At 43.4% G+C, this 19,969-nt stretch overlaps 1 protein-coding gene across 12 annotated transcripts in view; it reads left to right on the forward strand.

Moving 5' to 3' along the window:
• Window positions 1-19,969, forward strand: part of ADARB1 (adenosine deaminase RNA specific B1) — a 225,157-nt gene that overhangs the window by 101,899 nt on the left and 103,289 nt on the right. For 5 of the 12 annotated variants that reach the window (XR_012154404.1, XM_073306973.1, XM_073306975.1 and 2 more), the window contains exon 4: window positions 1,493-1,679. The exons of 5 other annotated variants lie outside the window; for them this stretch is intronic. Coding sequence is in view for 2 of the 7 variants with exons in the window: in XM_073306983.1 (XP_073163084.1) it covers window positions 8,370-8,469 (100 nt within the window). In the remaining 5 variants the exon portion in view is untranslated. Of the gene's footprint in view, window positions 1-1,492; window positions 1,680-7,960; window positions 8,470-11,407; window positions 11,471-19,969 lie in introns of those variants that run through there. 2 more of the 12 variants (XM_073306983.1, XM_073306971.1) reach the window with 2 other exon arrangements.

Below are 19,969 nucleotides of genomic sequence, written 5' to 3' on the forward strand. Positions count from 1 at the left end.
TGCTCCTCTAATTGGAAATTTTAGGTAGCGGCATCCATTTGGCCTGCTCATGTGCCCTCCCTCCCGCATGGTTTGCCTCGAGGTTATCTAGTACTGTGCAGGTGAATTGCCCTCAGTTCCTTCTCAACCACCTTTGGCCTCGAATGGAGTAGGTACTTCTCTTCCTTTTTCTGTGTCATAAGAATAATTATGCAATAGAACCTCAAAGATACGAACACCAGAGTTACGGACTGACTGGTCAACCGGACACCATGGGGAACTGGAAGTAAGCTATCAGGCAGCAGCGGAGACCAAAAAACCCGACCACCAACAAAACAAACCAGCAAATACTGTACTGTACTGTGCCTATATTGCACCTTAAATGTAGGCACATCTGGGCTGCCTGTCCCCACCCTCACTCTCTACTCCCCATGGTGTGGGGCAGCCACTTACAGGAAGGAGGTGGTGAACACTATTTTCCCCTTTCCCTCCCCCCGTGGCTGGGAGGGGGACAAGCTTGCAAGCTCAGAGCCCAGGAAAGCATTTCTAGTTGCCATTACCTCAGGTTGATAGGAGAAATAGTGTCCCTGATGGCATACCTGCCCTTCATGGTCTTTTTTAAAGACAAAGTCACATTGAGGCCAAATCCCAAGTTTCTCCATAAAGTAGGCTCCCCACCTTTCATATGAATCAACTAATCCATCTTCCCATTTTTTCCAAAAACCTCATCATAACAACAGGGAGGCAATTCTATATACGCTAGATGTAAGAAGAACCCTAGCATTTTATTTGGACAAGACTAAGGACTTCGGAAGTCTCCTAAACTCTTCCTTTCATTCGCAGAAAGATCCAAAGATTCTGCAATGTTGGCTCAAAACCTCTCCAAATGGGTCTCTGGTAGTATTTATTAATCACTGTTACCAGGTGCACAATCTGCTGCTCCTGTTGGGAACCTGCACGCACTCCACAAGATCAGTTTCTAGCTTAGTGGTGTTTCTTAAAAATGTTCCCATCTTGGAAATTTGCAGAGCAGCGACCTGGGCCTCTGCCCATGAGATCACTGGAGACTCAGCCTCTAATGCCATCTTCGGCTCCATAGTACTGTCTTCAATAATAGACCCCACTCCGAAGCCGCAGTCCTCCATAAAAGATGCTGCTGTGAAGTCACCTACAGTGAAGCAACCATAGGAACACTACTTGAAGAAGTTACTCACTTATGCAGTAACGATTGTTCTACGAGATGTGTCCCTATGAGTGCTCCATAGCCCTCCCTCCTCCCCTCTACTTCGGAGTTCCCGATAAGGGTCTCTGTGGTAGAGAAGGAACTGAGATTCACCCATGCAGCGCTAGATCGCCTCGAGGGAAACCATGAGGGCACATGCACGGGCCAAACGGACACTGCAACCTAAAATCTCCAATGAGAGGAGCAGGGGTGCAGATACACCAACAGTAGACGCACATCTCAAAGAACCATTGTTACTGCACAAGGTGAGTAACTTCTTTTCTTTTCCAGATTCCCATTGCTGTGATCATTTTAGGAGAAGAGGGTCTCCCAAACACTGTTAACAAATAGTATCCATCTTCTGTGAATTGAAGCAGGAATTCCCATTCTCCTAAATAGTTTTTCCTCTTCCGCATTTCTGAATGGTTTAATCCTCCTCAGGTCCATACAGACTTTAGCTATCTTCCTTGCTCTCCAGGTAAGCGACTACTGACATACTTTTAAATTGATTGTTGTTGTTCAGTGTATGAGAAAATTAAGTTAACCCTTTTGAGTTATAAGAAGGTAAATATATTTTTCCTATTCTGAGTAACACATCCCCCTACTTTTTTTAAATAAGGGACATGGGAGTGTTTCTAGTCCTCAAGACTGTGCAGAAAAAAACTTGAGAATGTAAATGGAATGTAACCAATGCATGATGTCTGCCTGAGCCTGCAGGCTGCATTTAGCAGAGGGGGAAGCAGCAGCCCCTGCAGTCAGAAAGAAAACTACCCGTCCCTATCTTACCACCAGAGAAGACCAGGCCTCTGCTGCCCTACAATCATAGAAATGTAGGGCTGGGAGGGACCTTGAGAAGTCATCAAGTCCAGCCCCCTGCACTGAGTCAGGACCTAGTAAACCTAGACCATCCCTGACAGGTGTTTGTCCAACCTGTCCTTAAAAGCCTCCAATGATGGGAATTCTACAACCTCCCTTGGAAACCTATTCCTGTGCTTAACTGCCCTTATAGTTGGGAAGCTTTTGCCTAATATCTAACCTAAATCTTTCTGCAGATTAAGCCTATTCCTTCTCCATGTCCATTAAAGATAGACAAGAACGATGGATCACCATCCTTTTTGTAATGGCTGTCAACGTAGCCGAAGACTTACCAAGTCCCTCTTCTGTCTTCTTTTCTCAGGACTTAACATGCTTAGTTTTTTTTTTCACCTTTGCTCATAAGTCAGGTTTTCTAAATCTCTTACCATTTTGTTGCTCTCCTCTGGACTCTCTTCAGCTTGTCCTCATGTTTGCTAAAGTGTGGCATCCAGAACTGGACACAGTACTCCAGCTGAGGCCTCACCATTGCCAAGTAGCGCAGGACCCCCCATATCTTACATACAACAATTCCGTTAATACACCTCAGAATATTAGCCTTTTCACAACTGCAGTATATTGTTGGCTCATATTCAATTTGTGGTGCACCATAACGCTCAGATCCCTTTCAGCAGCACCTAGCAGTTAGTCCCCATTTTGTAGTTGTGCATTTGATTTTTTCCTTTCTAAGTGTAGTACTTTGCACTTATTGCTATTGAATTTCATCATGATGATTTGAGACTAATTCTCTTATTTGTCAAGGTCATTTTGAATTCTAATCCTATTCTCCAAAATGCTTGCATCCCCTCTCAGCTTGGTGTCCTCTGCACATTTTATAAGCATACTCTCTGCTCCATTATCCAAGTAATTAACGAAATTATTGACTAGTACTGGACCCAGGACTGACCTCTGCAGGACGACAGTAGCTGCGCTCTTGCAGTTTGACAGCAAACCATTGATAACTACTCCGACTACTCACTTTGTACTGGAATGGACCTGGTCATTTTAGAGGGTGTCTTGGATGTCTTTCTGTGTTCTGTGACTTGACTTCTTGATGGGGACTCAGATGTCCTTCTGGGCTCCTCTAGTGTTTTGGCTGTAGGATTTAGTTGGGAGTGTGGTGGTTGCTTCCCATGCATCATCCGTGTGTTGCACCAAAATGAGAACTCTTAGAGTAGATTGTTCCTCTCATTTCTTACAAAAAGAAAAGGAGTACTTGTGGCACCTTAGAGACTAACACATTTATTTGAGCATAAGCTTTCGTGAGCTACAACTCACTTCATTGGATGCATTCAGTGGAAAATACAGTGGGGAGATTTTATATACACAGAGAACATGAAACAATGGCTGTTACACTGTAATGAGAGTGATCAGGTAAGGTGAGGTATTACGAGCAGGAGAGCGGGGGGGGGGGAACCTTTTGTAGTGATAATCAAGGTGGGCCATTTCCAGCAGTTGACAAGAATGTCTGAGGAACGGGGCGGGGGGAGGAGGGTTGTATTGTCCATTGTCTACAGCCAAGCTCTATGATACAACCACATTTGCTCCAACCCCTCAGACAGAGACAAACACCTACAAGATCTCTATCAAGCATTCTTACAACTACAATACTCACCTGCTGAAGTGAAGAAACAAATTGACAGAGCCAGGAGAGTACCCAGAAGTCACCTTCTACAGGACAGGCCCAACAAAGAAAACAGAACGCCACTAGCCGTCCCCTTCAGCCCCCAACTAAAACCTCTCCAACGCATCATCAAGGATCTACAACCTATCCTGAAGAACGACCCATCACTCTCACAGATCTTGGGAGACAGGCCAGTCCTTGATTACAGACAGCCCCCCAACCTGAAGCAAATACTCACCAGCAACCACACAACAGAACCACTAACCCAGGAACCTATCCTTGCAACAAAGCCCATTGCCAACTGCGTTCACATATCTATTCAGGGGACACCATCACAGGGCCTAATAACATCAGCCACACTATCAGAGGCTCGTTCACCTGCACATCTACCAATGTGATCTATGCCATCATGTACCAGCAATGCCCCTCTGCCATGTACATTAGCCAGACCGGATAGTCTCTACATAAAAGAATAAATGGACACAAATCAGACATCAAGAATTATAACATTCAAAAACCAGTTGGAGAACACTTCAGTCTCTTTGGTCACTCGATAACAGACCTAAAAGTGGCAATTCTTCAACAAAAAGACTTCAAAAACAGACTCCAACGAGAGACTGCTGAATTGGAATTAATTTGCAAACTGGATACAATTAACTTAGGCTTGAATAAAGACTGGGAGTGGATGGGTCATTACACAAAGTAAAAGTATTTCTCCATGCTTATTCCCCTCCTCCCCCCGTCACTGTTCCTCAGACGTTCTTGTCAACTGTTGGAAATGGCCCAGCTTGATTATCACTACAAAAGGTTTTTCCCCCCTTCTCCTGCTGGTAATAGCTCACCTTACCTGATCACTCTTGTTACAGTCTGTATGATAACACCCATTGTTTCATGTTCTCTGTGTATATAAAATCTCCCCACTGTATTTTCCACTGAATACATCCGATGAAGTGAGCTGTAGTTCACGAAAGCTTATGCTCAAATAAATTTGTTAGTCTCTAAGGTGCCACAAGTACTCCTTTTCTTTTTGCGGATACAGACTAACACGGCTGCTACTCTGAAACCTGTCATTTCTTACAGTCTTTGATCAGCAGTGAAATAATGAAGTGCTCATATTTAAATAGTCATCACTGGGCATGCAAGTTAATGCTCCATTGAGAGAAATGGGAAAGTTCACACTTCTCTTAGTACTGGTTTTTGGCTTTCTGCAGACCCAGGCAGACATCACTATGTTAGTTACATTCACTTAGTTTGAAAGTTTCCTTCTCAACCATAAGGGTTAGAGACTTCATGATTAATAATAAAAAATCTGAGATTCTGGAGAACAAGACTGCAGCCTTGGGGGGGGGGGGGGGATTGCATGATTGTTTACCCACTCAACTTGAGCCCGAATAATTTTTATCAAAGTTTTAGGAAAATTTGAAGATGCCAGTGAGAGAATGCACCGTAAAAGAAAACTTCATTTGAAAGTGCATGCCCGACTAGCTATCAAAATACACTTTTTCAATTCCTTAAGTCATGAATTCATTTTTGTGCTCATTTTTGGTAACATGTTGGCTACCAGTTGGCCAAAGCTTATCTTATCAGAAAACTATGATCCGTAGTTGTGTGTGTGTGTCGGGGAGAAGGATGGGAATGACACGTATTTCATAGTGACAGAATAATGTGACAGGAAAATGTTGGGCAGCCACAGCAGAATTTAGTCTCACTGTGTGGTAGAATACAAGGAGTCTTACATAATCCCTCTGATAGCATATGTTATCTGCCCCTGTTGTGTTTGGTCTATGTAGAGGATAACAGTTTACTATTGCTACTAGTTATTCCTTTAGTCTAATGTGGATATAGGGCCTGTTGTCAACCTTGTTGAATTACCAGGCGTGGGGGTTCAGTATAGTTTCATATGCTATAAACCCTGTTTTCTTCAGTGTATGTAATTTTCTAGCCTTTTTATAAACAATGTTAATGTTGCAATGTCCAACACTCAAAAGTTAGAATCTGTGTGTTAATCCATCTATGTAAAACAAAGTGTCTGTATACATAGTCATGTTTATATTATGTTCTTCGAGTGATTGCTCATGTCAATTCCAAGTAGGTGTGTGCACGCCATGTGCACGGTCGCCAGAAGGTTTTTCCCCTAGTGTTACCTAGCGGGTCAGCTGTGAAGCCCCCTGGAGTCGCGTCTTCATGGAGGTGTATATAGGTCTCTGCCGACCCACCGCCTCTTCAGTTCTTTCTTACTGCCAGGGATGGTCCTTGGAGCAGCTCCTCTCTTGCTAACAGCAAGTGATCCCCTAGTGGACTTTTTTCTTATTGTTATCTGTAAATAGTTAAAATCTTAGAGTTAGTTCAAATAGTCTAGTTAGTTTCGTCCCCAGGCGGTATCTGACCCGAAGTCCAGTACTTTGGTGTGGAGCACGCCAGTCTTGGTAAGAGAAACCATGGTGCCGAGAAAGGACTCTGGCTGCAGGGACCCTCGGCACCGCCATTCCCCAGCGCCAAAGACCTCTTCCAGTCCGAGTGCCTGGCACCACTCCCATTCACCGGTGCTGCACAAGAAGAAGAAAATAGAGAGCGGTCGCTCTTCCATTAAAGTAGTGGAGAGAGGAGGCACCAGTGGGGAGTGCCCCGTGCTGGGACACCTTGCCCCAGCTCCAACTCAGCCAGCATGTTGACTCCAGCCTCACAGGAAGGTCTGTTGCGTCTGGTTTTAGTGGACTCCCTGGTGCAGGAGAGTCAGAAGGAGGACATAGACCTTCCTTCTATACCAGACACTTTTGGGGCAGCTAGGGAGCTTATTCTGGTGACGGTGAGTCACCGGCACTGGTGCCACAAAGAGGCACCGTGCTACTTTGGGGCAAGCTGCTGCTGCTGAGGCACTGCTCATCCTCACCTCGGCACTGCTCCCTGGCACTGTCTCGCTCTGCAAGGTCGCCAAGGTCGGAGTCCTCATCGGACTTGGAGGTGTAGTCGCCTGTAGGGGAAGCCGGCACTGTTCCTGGTACCACTCGAGGCAACAGGAAGGGCAGCTGCTACCCATGATGTCCTGGCTTCCACGGTGGCAGGCACTGGCTCAATGGCCCTAGTGGGCCCCTTGGGCCTACCACCAAGTCCAAGGGCCAGGGTCCAGATCCTTGTCAGTGCCTTCGGAGGCATGGGTCCCTCCATCATCGACTTCAGTAGCCTGGGAACCTCTGCAAGGGCAGGAGATGGACACGCAGGTTGGCACTGAGACCACTGTGGGACCTGGCACTGGGGTCAGTACCTAGACGGGTTCAGGCCCGGGAAACAGCACCACCCCCTGCACCACACAGGGCGTTGCAACACAAGGGGATCCCCACGAACCAGAGGGACAGGAAGACTCGGTGCCCCCGCAGGCATCCTCGGCATCCTCCCCAGATGAAGCGGTGGTGGGTACCACCACGCTGCCTGCCATGGACACCAGGGCACACCAAGAGTTGCTCAGGAGGATAGCTCAAAACTTGAGCATGCACGTGGAGGAGGTCTCAGGAGACTGACCCTAAGGTGGATATTCTGTCCCTGAAGGTCCTTCAAGGGTGGCTTTGCCCCTCATTTAGACTATCCATAACCACTAAGGTGGTAGAGGGGTAGAAAGGGTAGAGAGGATATATTTTGTGCCCTCCAAGGAGTATGAGTACTTGTTTACCCATCCTCAACCAGGTACTCTGGTGGTGGAGGTGGCCAACCAGAAAGAAAGACAGGGACAGCTGGGGCCGACCCCTAAGCAAAGAGCAAATACACACCTCCATGAAGGCTCAACTCCAGGGGGCTCCACAGCTGACCCAATGGGTACCGCTATGGAAAAACCTTCTGGTGACTGTGCACACGGTGGACAGACACCCACTTGGAATGGACACGAGCAACACATCTTGAAGAACAACAGTTACTAAAGGTAGGTAACCAGTTTTTTTACAGCTATCCATATATACATATAATATATGCATATTTACCTGTGTAAAATAGAAGCATATATATATATAAATATCTGTGTGTGGTATATAAAGTGGAAAGCTAAAACTACACTAGTGCTACATTAAGTTGGAACAGTTAAAATGAGTCAACAAGAGTCAAAATGAAGATTCATGCAGGAACCTTAATATGTTGCTTGTACCTATCATGTAGTATTATTTTTTTTTGCCACATTATACCTTTAATATATTGTTCAGATAATTGCTACAAAATATAAAGGAAGAGGTACAGTCTGAGTTAACCTTGCTGTTGGAACCTTATCTTTTGTGTTTTCTTGCTTAATTTTACTGTAACAGTGATACAGGTTATTTCCATTTTATAACGGTGAAAGGAAAAGACAGACTGTAACTAGTTGGTGTCCTCATCTCTGGAAATATATGTTCAGTTTCATAAACCTGTCCCTCCTTGCTCTCTCATTTTCAAAACAATCTGTAAGGGTTAATTGTCACATGTGCCTCTTGCGGATAGTAGGAATGAACTGCAGTGTTTAGTGTACTGTGCAGTTAATCCTGCAGTTTGATGAATGGACCTTGAATAGACAAGGAGAGTTTGTAGTGCTGACATGTTAACACAAGAGTTAACTGTTCTCATTGCTTCTGTGGCTTGCTGAAATAAATCACTGTAGTAACACAGTGAGTTTTTGAGACAGAGTGAGATTTAGCACTCTGGCAACCTGAGCTGACTGGATTGTAGCACTTAGCCTGCATGGCATCTCTGCTAACTGGGACTTTGAACATGGGGACCTTCTTCAGCATTGTGAGGCGTCGCTATAAAAGGAGACGTAAGAAACGTTCTGAGAGGAAAGGTAGTATATTAATTTTTGTACTGTCAAAACAGAATATTGGTGAGCTTTTACAAATAGAAAAATGCATTGTAGAAATGTTTTCAGATTATACTGAAATGTAAATACTAAATATAATTTTTTCATACATATCTTTAAAAAATCATTTCTGTAACACTTTTTTAATTATGTTTGAGTATTGAACACCAAAAGCAATAAGCTTCAAATGGAAATCAATTTTCCAATATATTTCACTTTCCTTCCAGGCTTTCAAAATTCAAAATATTTATTTTTAGACAAACATGTGGAAGCCTTAAAGTTGCACAGCTTTTTGTATTTTACTGCTTATTTTATCCCTAATGAATTGTTTCATGTGTCAGACTGTAAGCTGTCTGTCTTGTCACTGGATATTCATTAATCAGCTCATAAAATGTGCTTCTTCTGTCTTTAAAATTAGCCTGTCTTGAACAGCAAGTATAAATTGAGAGCTGCTAAAAGTCTCCTTTATCTTTTAACTAAATTTGTAAGAAATCTGTAAAGTATCCAAACTATTAAAATCTCATTTAGATTGCATTGCTATTCATCGAACTACACCTTTGCTGTTTAACACATTTAGATTAGGTAAAGAAGGAATTATTTTATTCCTTAAAATCTGTCAACTAGCTTACATATCTCTTGAAAACAAAGTGCATTAATGAGAACCCTGGTATAGGCTCGTTATAATTTCTTGAAGTATTTTGTACTATTTGTATCTTTGTACAATTAGAAAATACTGAATTGTCTCTGGAGAATAATATGATATCTGGAAAAACAGAACATTTCATATATGACACTTCATAAAAATACATAAACCTTGTAGAAAGGTGTAATTCTGCTGCTGTAAATGTTATTTTTCTGATTCCATTTGTATCTGTGCATATCTGTAATTCTTCTGTCATTTTTGTATCTGGTTGATTGGTATGGCTGGCATGTAATGTATTTAGAATTACAGGCATTCTTGTCAAATGCTGCTCTTTGTATTTTAGAATATGGCAGTAGATACAGCCCTATATAGATGACATTAACTGCAGTAACTGTATTTAGTTACCAAATCTATTTTGTGTTTTTGATTAAATACATCAAATAACTCTAAAACAGTGATCATATATCTGAAAATACAGCAGAAGACTGTACTAACTGAAGCAATATCTCTAGGGAAAAATGATGGCTTGCAAACTGGAATTTGGTTTTTCATTATTTAGATTCCATAAGTGGTAATTAATTTATGTAAAAACTGAGTAACTCAACCCAAATCACTAACAAAGTTGAGCTGGCATGTTGGCTATATCTTATAGTACCTTTACCCTACTGCAAATCCCTGCTAAGCAAATATTTAAATTTTTTCTTGACTCTTGTCTTTTGTTTGAAAATACATTTTTTCCCAGTGCTTTCAAAGTTTAGTATTCAAATATTATGGATCATATTTTAGAACAGGCAGGAGAGGAAAAATTAAGAGGAAGGCTAAGGGCTGCATCCAGACAACTTAAATGGACTTTGGATCATGCCTATAGTGAGAAGATAATGATTATCTGACAAGACAACTTGAATCTGTGTAGAACTCTGTGCATTTTGTCACTGGACAAATTTCACTAAAAATCACTGATGGATAAAATAGATCATTTTTAGTTTTGATACTAGTGCATGCAAGCGTTACTCATTTTTCAGGTTCTGAAAGCTCTCTGGGTTAGTAGTGGATTAGTAGTATTGCATGAAGTGCATATTCCCTATTGCACATACATTCAAATCGATCGTGCAATGTTTTTTTTATTAAGATCCTTAAAATAAAATGTAAACATTGTATTGGAAAGTCCAATCAAGCTATGTTAGTTCTTTCTCTCTTATGTCCCATCTTTTAGATGAATTTAGAAAAAAATTATGTTTGTCAAAGTAGACTGGTGACATGATCCACGAATCTTGTAAAATAATACATCTGTTTGAGTCAAACTAGAAGTGTATGGAAGGAATATTTAAGCTCTGTGAATAACTGTATAGGGATGAAGAAATAAAACAGTTAAAAGAATAAAGCTTCAGTGTATAAAGTGCTATAGAAGATAGACTAGTTAAGGATTCAACAAAAACTTTTTACCAAATCAACACACACTTCACTTTAAAAAAACAAACAAACAAACAAACAAACAAAGCTGGAGATTTCTAAATCCCTTTAGAGACCTGCGAACAAGACTAGATTTATTGTACAGTGTGTTTTCAAATAATGTTAGGGATTTCTAAAGAGCCAAATCTTGGTCCCAGTGAATTTAATGGATGTTTGTCATTAACTTCAGTGGGGCTCGGATTTGTCTAAACGTGCTCTTTGGTTCTGTATGTATTTTTTTTATTCTGTTCTTGAACATTTGTTTACTGTTGACACCACTGAAGTGGAAATGTGAGTTTTACAAGGTGGCTGGTTTTTGTTCTTATATAATTAATTAACTATTTTGTAACAATTTCCTAAAATATAAAAATGTTTTGGTAGATTAATTTGGCATTTAAAAGATGAGGAATCTAAAATTCTGTTTATTATTTTAAGTAATGTGACTGATTAGAAGACATGATAATCAAAACATTGTTCTTCAGAATGTAATCTGAATCAGATCGGCTTGTGGTTTGAAAATTGATCAAGTTTGGGTTTGTTCAAAAGGGGAGCTGATTTGGGACGGCGGATGGCTTAATTTTAATTCTGTTTCTAAAACCTGTAATCCAGATTTTCCAATGTCTGTAGCACCCACTAGCTACTGTTCTCAATGGATTTGTTGAGAACTGAGCCGTCATGAAAATCTATCCCTTATGGCCCAATCCTGTTTCAACTGAGGCCAGCAGAAAAACTCCCATTGACTTTTTTGGGAACCAGAAAGCAAAATTAGACTCTTTGTTATACATACTTTCCTAAACCATGATCTTTACAGTTCTATTGTATTAATTTCAGAGATCAAGCATTAAATGGTGTTGTAAAATCTGTCATGGTCCAACATGAAACAGCGTAACAAAGGTTTGGAATTTTTTTTTCTACAGAGGCCTTGGTTTCACTTGGTTCCTTGGCAAACACCCAAAAGCATTAATTCTAAAGTTGAAATTTTATTGATCAAACACAAGAAAGAATAAGCAATTAAAACAAGCATGTATATTGAAATGGGGAAATTGAGTGATTATGGAAAACAAATGATCATAACCTTTAAAATCTCTCTCCTTTTTTGGAGACAAAATATCAGCATGTCATTTTCAGAACAATCTGTCTCTGATGAAAAGGAAAAGATTAATTCTACTTTTAGTCCTGATGTGTAAAGTGCATTCACTTCTGTTTCTAACAAACACAGACACATGGTGGAGGAGAGGGGATCGAAAAGATGAGGAAAATACAGCTTTTGTTGATGTGTATATATACCTACTGCTATGCTCTTATTATTAGAGAATGGAATTACTGTCCATAGAGATTCTATAGTACACTTTTTGGTTCATTTAAGATTTTTACTTCATTTTATTCTATGCTTTCTTTCACATATAGTGCCACTCCCCCACCAGCACGACCTGTTCTATCCTTTTAATATATTTTGTACCCTGGTATTACTGTGTCCCGTTGATTATCCCCATTCCACCAAGTTTCTGTGGTGCCTATTATATCAATATCCTCATTTAATACAAGGCACTCTAGTTCACCCGTCTTATTCTTTAGACTTCTAGCACTGGTATATAAGCACTTTAAAAAATTGTCACGTTTTAGCCGTCTGCCTTTACATGATGTAATTGAATGAGACTCTTTTTCATTTGACTGTTTCTCATCAAATGCTACTTGTATTTTATCATCTTCTATCTTCTCCTCCTTACTAGAACATAGAGAATCTCCATTTAATAGACCCTCCCCTAAGGGATGTCTCTGTCCGAACCACGTGCTCCTCTACACCTGTTGGCTTTCCCTCAGCCCTTAGTTTAAAAACTGTTCTATGACCTTTTTAATGTTAAGCGCCAGCAATCTGGTTCCATTTTGGTTTAGGTGGAGCCCATCTTTCCTGTATAGGCTCCCCATCTCCCAAAAGTTTCCCGAGTTCCTAATAAATCTAAACCCCTCCTCCCTACACCATTGCCTCCTGAGTGGTTTAGGTGGAGCCCATCTTTCCTGTATAGGCTCCCCATCTCCCAAAAGTTTCCCGAGTTCCTAATAAATCCAAATCTCTCCTCCCTACACCATTGCCTCCTGAGTGGGCTCTTGGAGCACAGGTGCAGCATAGGTGTGGGGCTGCACCTGTGCTCCAAGTGCCCACTCAGTCCTGACAGCTGAGGGCATAAAGGCAGGGCAGATACAACCTGCAGTCAGTTCCTTCACTAAGAATCCCCCAGGGGTAGGACTCTGATAAGCAGGGATGGAGGGAAAGCTCTGGAGTCCATGCACACAACACATCTCAAAGAACCAGTTACTTAAAATAACTGCATCCGATGAAGTGAGCTGTAGCTCATGAAAGCGTATGCTCAAATAAATTGGTTAGTCTCTAAGGTGCCACAAGCACTCCTTTTCTTTTTGCAAATGCAGACTAACACGGCTGCTACTTTAAAACTTAAAATAACTGTTCTTTCTTCAAATGATTGTTCACACATATTCTACTCTGGGTGAGTAACAAGCAGTTACCCCAGTGCTAGGAGGTGAGTGAGCAGAGGCCTTCTTGTAGAATGAACATAGGACTACCCTGTGAAAACAATCATTTGACCTGGCAGCTTGCATTAAGGAATAAGGCATGGTAATAATGTGGATCAAACATCTTGCTGCTGCTTTACATATTTCTGATACAGAATGTTACCCAAGCAGGCCACAGGGGCTACCTAGGCCCTAGTAGAATGAGTTCAACCTGTCCAGATGGGTATTTTAGCAAAAGCTGGAAAGTTCTGACACAGTGTGAGACCCAATGACTCTGGCTGTCCCTTTACCCTTTCAGCAAATGCCATGAAGAGTCTAGGTGTACATATGGATAACTTGGTCCTGTCCAAATGAAGCTCTCATAACATCCAATGCTTGAAGTCTCATTTTGTTTGGGGGGTGGGAAGGAATATGGGTTAGGGAAGAAAAGTGGTGGGGGATTGGGAATAGACTGATGTGGGAGTCCTAACCATCCGGAAATGTCAGGTGAGGCCTGAGAGCAACTGGGTGTAAGACCCTACATGGGGGGCCTGCCATTAGTCTCTCCTATCCTAACTGATACCACCATGACCACCAAAAAGTCTGTCTTCATCCATAGCTGGTAAAGAGAACAAGTAGCTAATGACCCAAAAAGGGAGGCTCCATCAGAGCAGCCAACACCAAACTGAGGTTCCAGGAAACAATGTCTTGAACTGCAGCAGGTACCAAAGGTGTACCTACCTCCTATATGCTGTCATTTCTCTTTGAAGATTGGATGTTTTCCCTGTGGTGGGGAAAACACCACAGGAACCCAACACTTTAGCATTTAATTTCAGAAAGGGGGACTACACAAAAACGAGGGAGTTAGTGAAACAGAAATTAAAAGGTACAGTGTCAAAAGTGAAATCTCTGTAAACTGCATGCAAACTTTTTAAAGACACCATAATCGACGCTCAACTTAAATGTATACCCCAAATTAAAAAAACCTAGCAGGAGAACCAAAGAAGTGCCACCGTGGCTAAACAACTAACTAAAAGAAGCAATCAGAGGCAAAAAGGCATCCTTTAAAAAGTGGCCATTAAATCCTAGTGAGGAAAATAGAAAGGAGCATAAACTCTGGCAAATGAAGTGGAAAAAATATAATTAGGAAAGCCAAAAAATAAATTGAGGAACAGCTAGCCAGAGACTCAAAAAGTAATAGCGAAATTTTTTTTAAGTACATCAGAAGCAAGAAGCCTGCTAAACAACCAGTGGGGCCACTGGACAATTGAGATGCTAAAGGAGCACTCAAGGAGGATAAGGCCACTGTGGAGAAAGTACATGACTTCTTAGCATTGGTCTTCACTGCTGAGGATGTGAGGGAGATTCCCAAACCTTAGCCATTCTTTTTAGGTGACAGATCTGCGGAACTGTCCCAGATTGAGGTGTCATTAGAGGAGGTTTTGGACCAAATTGATAATCTAAACAGTAATAAGTCACCAGGACCAGATGGTATTCACCCAAGAGTTCTGAAGGAACTCAAATGTGAAATTGCAGAACTACTAACCGTAGTCTGTAACCTATCATTTAAATCAGCTTCTGTACCAAATGACTGGAGGATAGATAATGTGATGTCAATTTTTAAAAAGGGCTCCAGAAGTGATCCCGGCTATTGCGGGCCGGTAAGCCTAACTTCAGTACTGGGCAAACTGATTGAAACTATAGTAAAGAACAAAATTGTCAGACATGTAGATAAACATAATTTGTTGGGGAAGAGTTAATATGGATTTTGTAAAGGGAAATCATGCCTGACGAATCTGCTAGAATTCGTTGAGGGGGATCCAGTGGATATAGCATACTTAGATTTTCAAAAAGCCTTTGACAAGGTCCCTCACCAAAGGCTCTTAAGCAAAGTAAGCTGTCATGGGAGGAGAGGGAAGGTCCTCTCATGGATTGGTAACTGCTTAAAAGATAGGAAACAAAGCGTAGGTATAAATGGTCAGTTTTCAGAATGGAGAGAGGTAAACCGTGGTGTCCCCCAGGGGTCTGTACTGAGCCTAGTCCTATTCAACATATTCATAGATGATCTGGAAAAGAGGGGTGCACGTTGAGGTGGCAAAATTCGCAGATGATACAAAACTACTCAAGATAGTTAAGTCCCAGGCAGACTGCAAAGAGCTATGAAAGGGTTTCAGAAAACTGTGTGACTTGGCAACAAAATGGCAGATGAAATTTAATGTTGATAAATGGAAAGTAATGCACATTGGAAAACATAATCCCAACTCTACATATAAAATGATGGGGTCTAAATTAGCTGTTACCACTCAACAAAAAGATCTTGGAATCATTTTGGATAGTTCTCTGAAAACATCCATTCACTGTGCAGCAACAGTCAAGAAAGTGAAGAGAATATTGGGCATCGTTAAGAAAGGGATAGATAATAAGATAGAAAATATCATATTGCCTCTATGTAAGTCCATGGTATGTCCACATCTTGAATACTGCCTGCAGATGTGGTCGCCCCATCTCAAAAAAGTTATATTGGAATTGGAAAAGGTTCAGAAAAGGGCAACAACAATGATTAGGGGTATGGAACTGCTTCTGTATGAGGAGAGATTAATAAAACTGGGACTTTTCAGCTTGGAAAAGAGATGACTAAGGGGGAAGATGATAGAGGTCTATAAAATCATGACTGGTGTGGAGAAAGTAAATAAGGAAGTGTTATTTACTCCTCATAACACAAGAGCTCGGGATCACCAAATGAAATGAATAGGCAGCAGGTTTAAAACAAACAAAAGGAAGTATTTTTTCACACACTGCACAGTCAACCTGGGGAGCTCTTTTTGATACTAAACTGGGAGGAGTGGTAGATACGCTGGAGGGGAGGGATAGGATACAGAAAGACCTAGACAAATTGGAGGATTGGGCCAAAAGAAATCTGATGAGGTTCAATAAGGATAAGTGCAGGGTCCTGCACTTAGGACGGAAGAACCCAATGCACAGCTACAGACTAGGGACCGAATGGCTAGGCAGCAGTTCTGCGGAAAAGGACCTAGGGGTGACAGTGGACGAGAAGCTGGATATGAGTCAGCAGTGTGCCCTTGTTGCCAAGAAGGCCAATGGCATTTTGGGATGTATAAGTAGGGGCATAGCGAGCAGATCGAAGGACGTGATCGTTCCCCTCTATTCGACATTGGTGAGGCCTCATCTGGAGTACTGTGTCCAGTTTTGGGCCCCACACTTCAAGAAGGATGTGGATAAATTGGAGAGAGTCCAGCGAAGGGCAACAAAATTGATTAGGGGACTGGAACACATGAGTTATGAGGAGAGGCTGAGGGAGCTGGGATTGTTTAGCCTGCAGAAGAGAAGAATGAGGGGGGATTTGATAGCTGCTTTCAACTACCTGAAAGGGGGTTCCAAAGAGGATGGCTCTAGACTGTTCTCAATGGTAGCAGATGACAGAACGAGGAGTAATGGTCTCAAGTTGCAGTGGGGGAGGTTTAGATTGGATATTAGGAAAAACTTTTTCACTAAGAGGGTGGTGAAACACTGGAATGCGTTACCTAGGGAGGTGGTAGAATCTCCTTCCTTAGAGGTTTTTAAGGTCAGGCTTGACAAAGCCCTGGCTGGGATGATTTAACTGGGAATTGGTCCTGCTTTGAGCAGGGGGTTGGACTAGATGACCTTCTGGGGTCCCTTCCAACCCTGATATTCTATGATTCTATGAGAGGAAGTTGTGAAGGCCAAGTCTATAACAGGGTTCAAAAAAGAACTAGATAAGTTCATGGAGGATAGGTCGCCCAATGGCTAATAGCCAGGATGGGCAGGGACAGTGTCCCCAACCTCTGTTTGCCAAAAGCTGGGAATGAGTGACAGGGAATGGATCACTTGATGATTACCTGTTCTGTTCATTCCCTGTGGGACACCTGCCATTGGCCACTGTTGGAAGACAGGATACTGGGCTAGATGGACCTTTGGTCTGACCCAGTGTGGCCGTTCTTATGTTACCATCTCCATTACCATTTTAGCCATGAAGTTATCTGCATTAGTAACCAGAACACATAATACCCTCAGTTTCAATATCTTTGAGTTTATCCCTCTTTCCCGTTCAACACATCGCACTATTATATTCCATACTGAATGAAAGCAAAACTCCTCTACATACATAATTTTCTAAGAACTCGAATGTATTTTGCTTGAGAGCTACATAGGCCTGATTAACAATTATTTACTGACCTCATAAGGTGCACGTATAGTTTCATGCTCTCCCTGAGCAGCCCTTGTCTATACTAGTAGTTCCCAACCTTTTCTTTGCCACGGGACGCCTCGATACCTTTGTTTATGTTGAGGTATACCACCATATTGTCTCCAAATGAACTCGCCCTCTTATTGCCTCAATTTAAGCTGCTTACTACTTTTGCCATTCACAGTCTGTACAATACAGTTAACAGTATTATAGTCTAATCTCACACCAGTTCAGTGCCCAGGCCCCACCCAGTTTTGCCCCCCAGTTCTGCCCCTCTTAGCTCCCCCAACTCACCCCCAGCCTCCACCCCCTTTCACCTCACCTCCGCTTCTTCTGGGGTTCTTTCCACCTCCCAACCCTGGGGGCTGCAGTGGGGTCCCTGCTTCCCTTCCAGGCTGAGAAGAGCAGCTCCAGGGGCTCTGCCCCGTGCCCTGCCAGTGGCTGCAAGGGGGAGAGGCAGAGGAGCTGACCTGTTGCTCACAGGAGGGAGAAGACCGAGATTCAGCTTTGATTGGTTGCTCTGTCCCTGGAGGAGGTGGGGCAGTGAGGCAGACAGCCAATAGAAGATGGCTTTCCCCTCCCCTGCTTGAATCCCGCAGGAGTCAGATTTGCTCTTAACCTGGCTTTGTGGAATGGAATGTGACACACATACATAGTATTTGAAAGGGGCCTCATCAGTGGTGAGCTGGAGCTGGTTCGCACCGGTTCGCTGGAACCGGTTGTTAAATTTAGAAGCCCTTTTAGAACCGGTTGTTCCGCGAGGGACAACTGGCTCTAAAAGGGCTTCTAAATTTAATAACCGGCCAAAAGTGGCGCCTTAGGCGCCGACTCCATGGGTGCTCCTGGGCTGGTTTACCCAAGGGGAAAATTTGGTGGGTGCAGAGCACCCACCGGCAGCTCCCCGCCCCACGCCCCTGGTCCCAGCTCACCTCCACTCCGCCTCCACCTCCTCCCCTGAACGTGCCGCCCTGCTCTGCTTCTCCGCACTCCCAAGGCTTCCCGTGAATCAGCTGTTCACGCTGGAAGCCTGGGAGGGCTGAGAAGCAGGCGGCGGCTTCGCGCTCAGGCCCAGGGAGGCGGAGGTGAGCTGGGGCGGGGGAGCGCGAGGAGGGCCGCCCATGCTGCGGCAGGTAACCTGGGGGGCGCGCAGGGGAACCGCTCCTCACCTCAGCTCACCTCCACCACCCTGGGCCTGAGTGCGAAGCCGCCGCCTGCTTCTCAACCCTCCCAGGCTTCCCGCCGAACAGCTGATTCGCGGGAAGCTGGGGGGGGCGGAGAAGCAGAGCGGGGCGGTGCCTTCAGGGGAGGAGGCGGAGCGGAGGTGAGGTGAGCTGGGGCCAGTGCGGGGCGGGGAGCTGCCGGTGGGTTCTCTGCACCCACCAAATTTTCCCCGTGGGGTGCTCCAAGGTTGGAGCACCCATGGAGTCAGCGCCTAAGGCGCCACTTTTGATGTGATCAGTGGGGGGAGCAGCCACTCCCCCTGCTTCCCCCCCCCAGCTATGCTACCCCCCCCAGGAGCCAGAGGGACCTGCTGGATGCTTCCTGGGAGCTGCCCCAGGTAAGCACCTCCAGGAGTCCCCACCTCGCCCCCCGGCAGGTCCCTCTGGCTCTTAGGGGAGGGGTGGGTACCCACTACGGTGGCCCACGAGACCCTCCTGCCCAGTTCTGGGGGCAGACACGGGACGGGGGTGGATGGGGCAGGGGTCCTGGGGGGGGCATCAAGGAGCGTGGGGGGGTGGATGGGGCAGGAGTCCCGGGGGGCGGGGTTGGGAAACAACCCTCTCATGGGGTGAGGAGGGAACCAGTTATTAAGGTTTTGGCAGCTCATCACTGGGCCTCATGCTGGAGAGCAAAAGTACAGAATGTGATCCAGCTCTAACACTAATTAAAATACAAGGAAAGTATATTTTGTTTTCACATGGACCTTTTCAAAAAATTCCAAGCAATACCTGTTCGGGCCTCATGGCACACTGGTTGGGAAACACTGGTCTATGCTACTGTTACATGATTATGTCATAACCTTATTACCACACAGTTTGGTTGTGCCTATGTAGATCAGACCAAATCATGTTATTACCATGTTAATGGAATCGTTAAGGTTTATTTCCCTTAACATGGTTGTAACATGATTTGCTCTGGTCCATGAAGATACAACAAAAATGTGTTCTGACATGTTTAGGACGAAACAGTGTTGTGGCTGGGGTCTCAAATAGGTGTGTAATTGTAATATAGACAATACAAGAGTGGTATTCCCTATGCTGATGACTCATCACCATATATATAAACTGCATCCAAAAAAACTATGTGAAAGAATATTGATTGCAAAATCAAGCAATCAAAGCCCAGGCAATGCCAAAATTAAGGTTTCCTGTACATACCTGATTCAGCCCTCTCGTAGATATGCACTGTGATACAATCTTTCATTACATATTTTTCCACAATTATTTTTCTATTTGTTTTAGTGTATTTTAATGTAATTTTCTAAGCTTTAAAAAAATTTAATAGGGAAAAAACAAAATATGGTTCCATATTGATCTCCCCACATGGGTCAACAGCAGTGCTGGAAGCTTTAGATTCACAACAGTCCTCTGCCACTTGAGCTAATGGAGTAACTGATCACAGCCTTCTACTACTATCTTCTACGTGAAGCACCTTACCAG

This window comes from Lepidochelys kempii, chromosome 11 (assembly GCF_965140265.1).
Source record: "Lepidochelys kempii isolate rLepKem1 chromosome 11, rLepKem1.hap2, whole genome shotgun sequence".
Classification (NCBI taxonomy): domain Eukaryota; kingdom Metazoa; phylum Chordata; order Testudines; family Cheloniidae; genus Lepidochelys; species Lepidochelys kempii.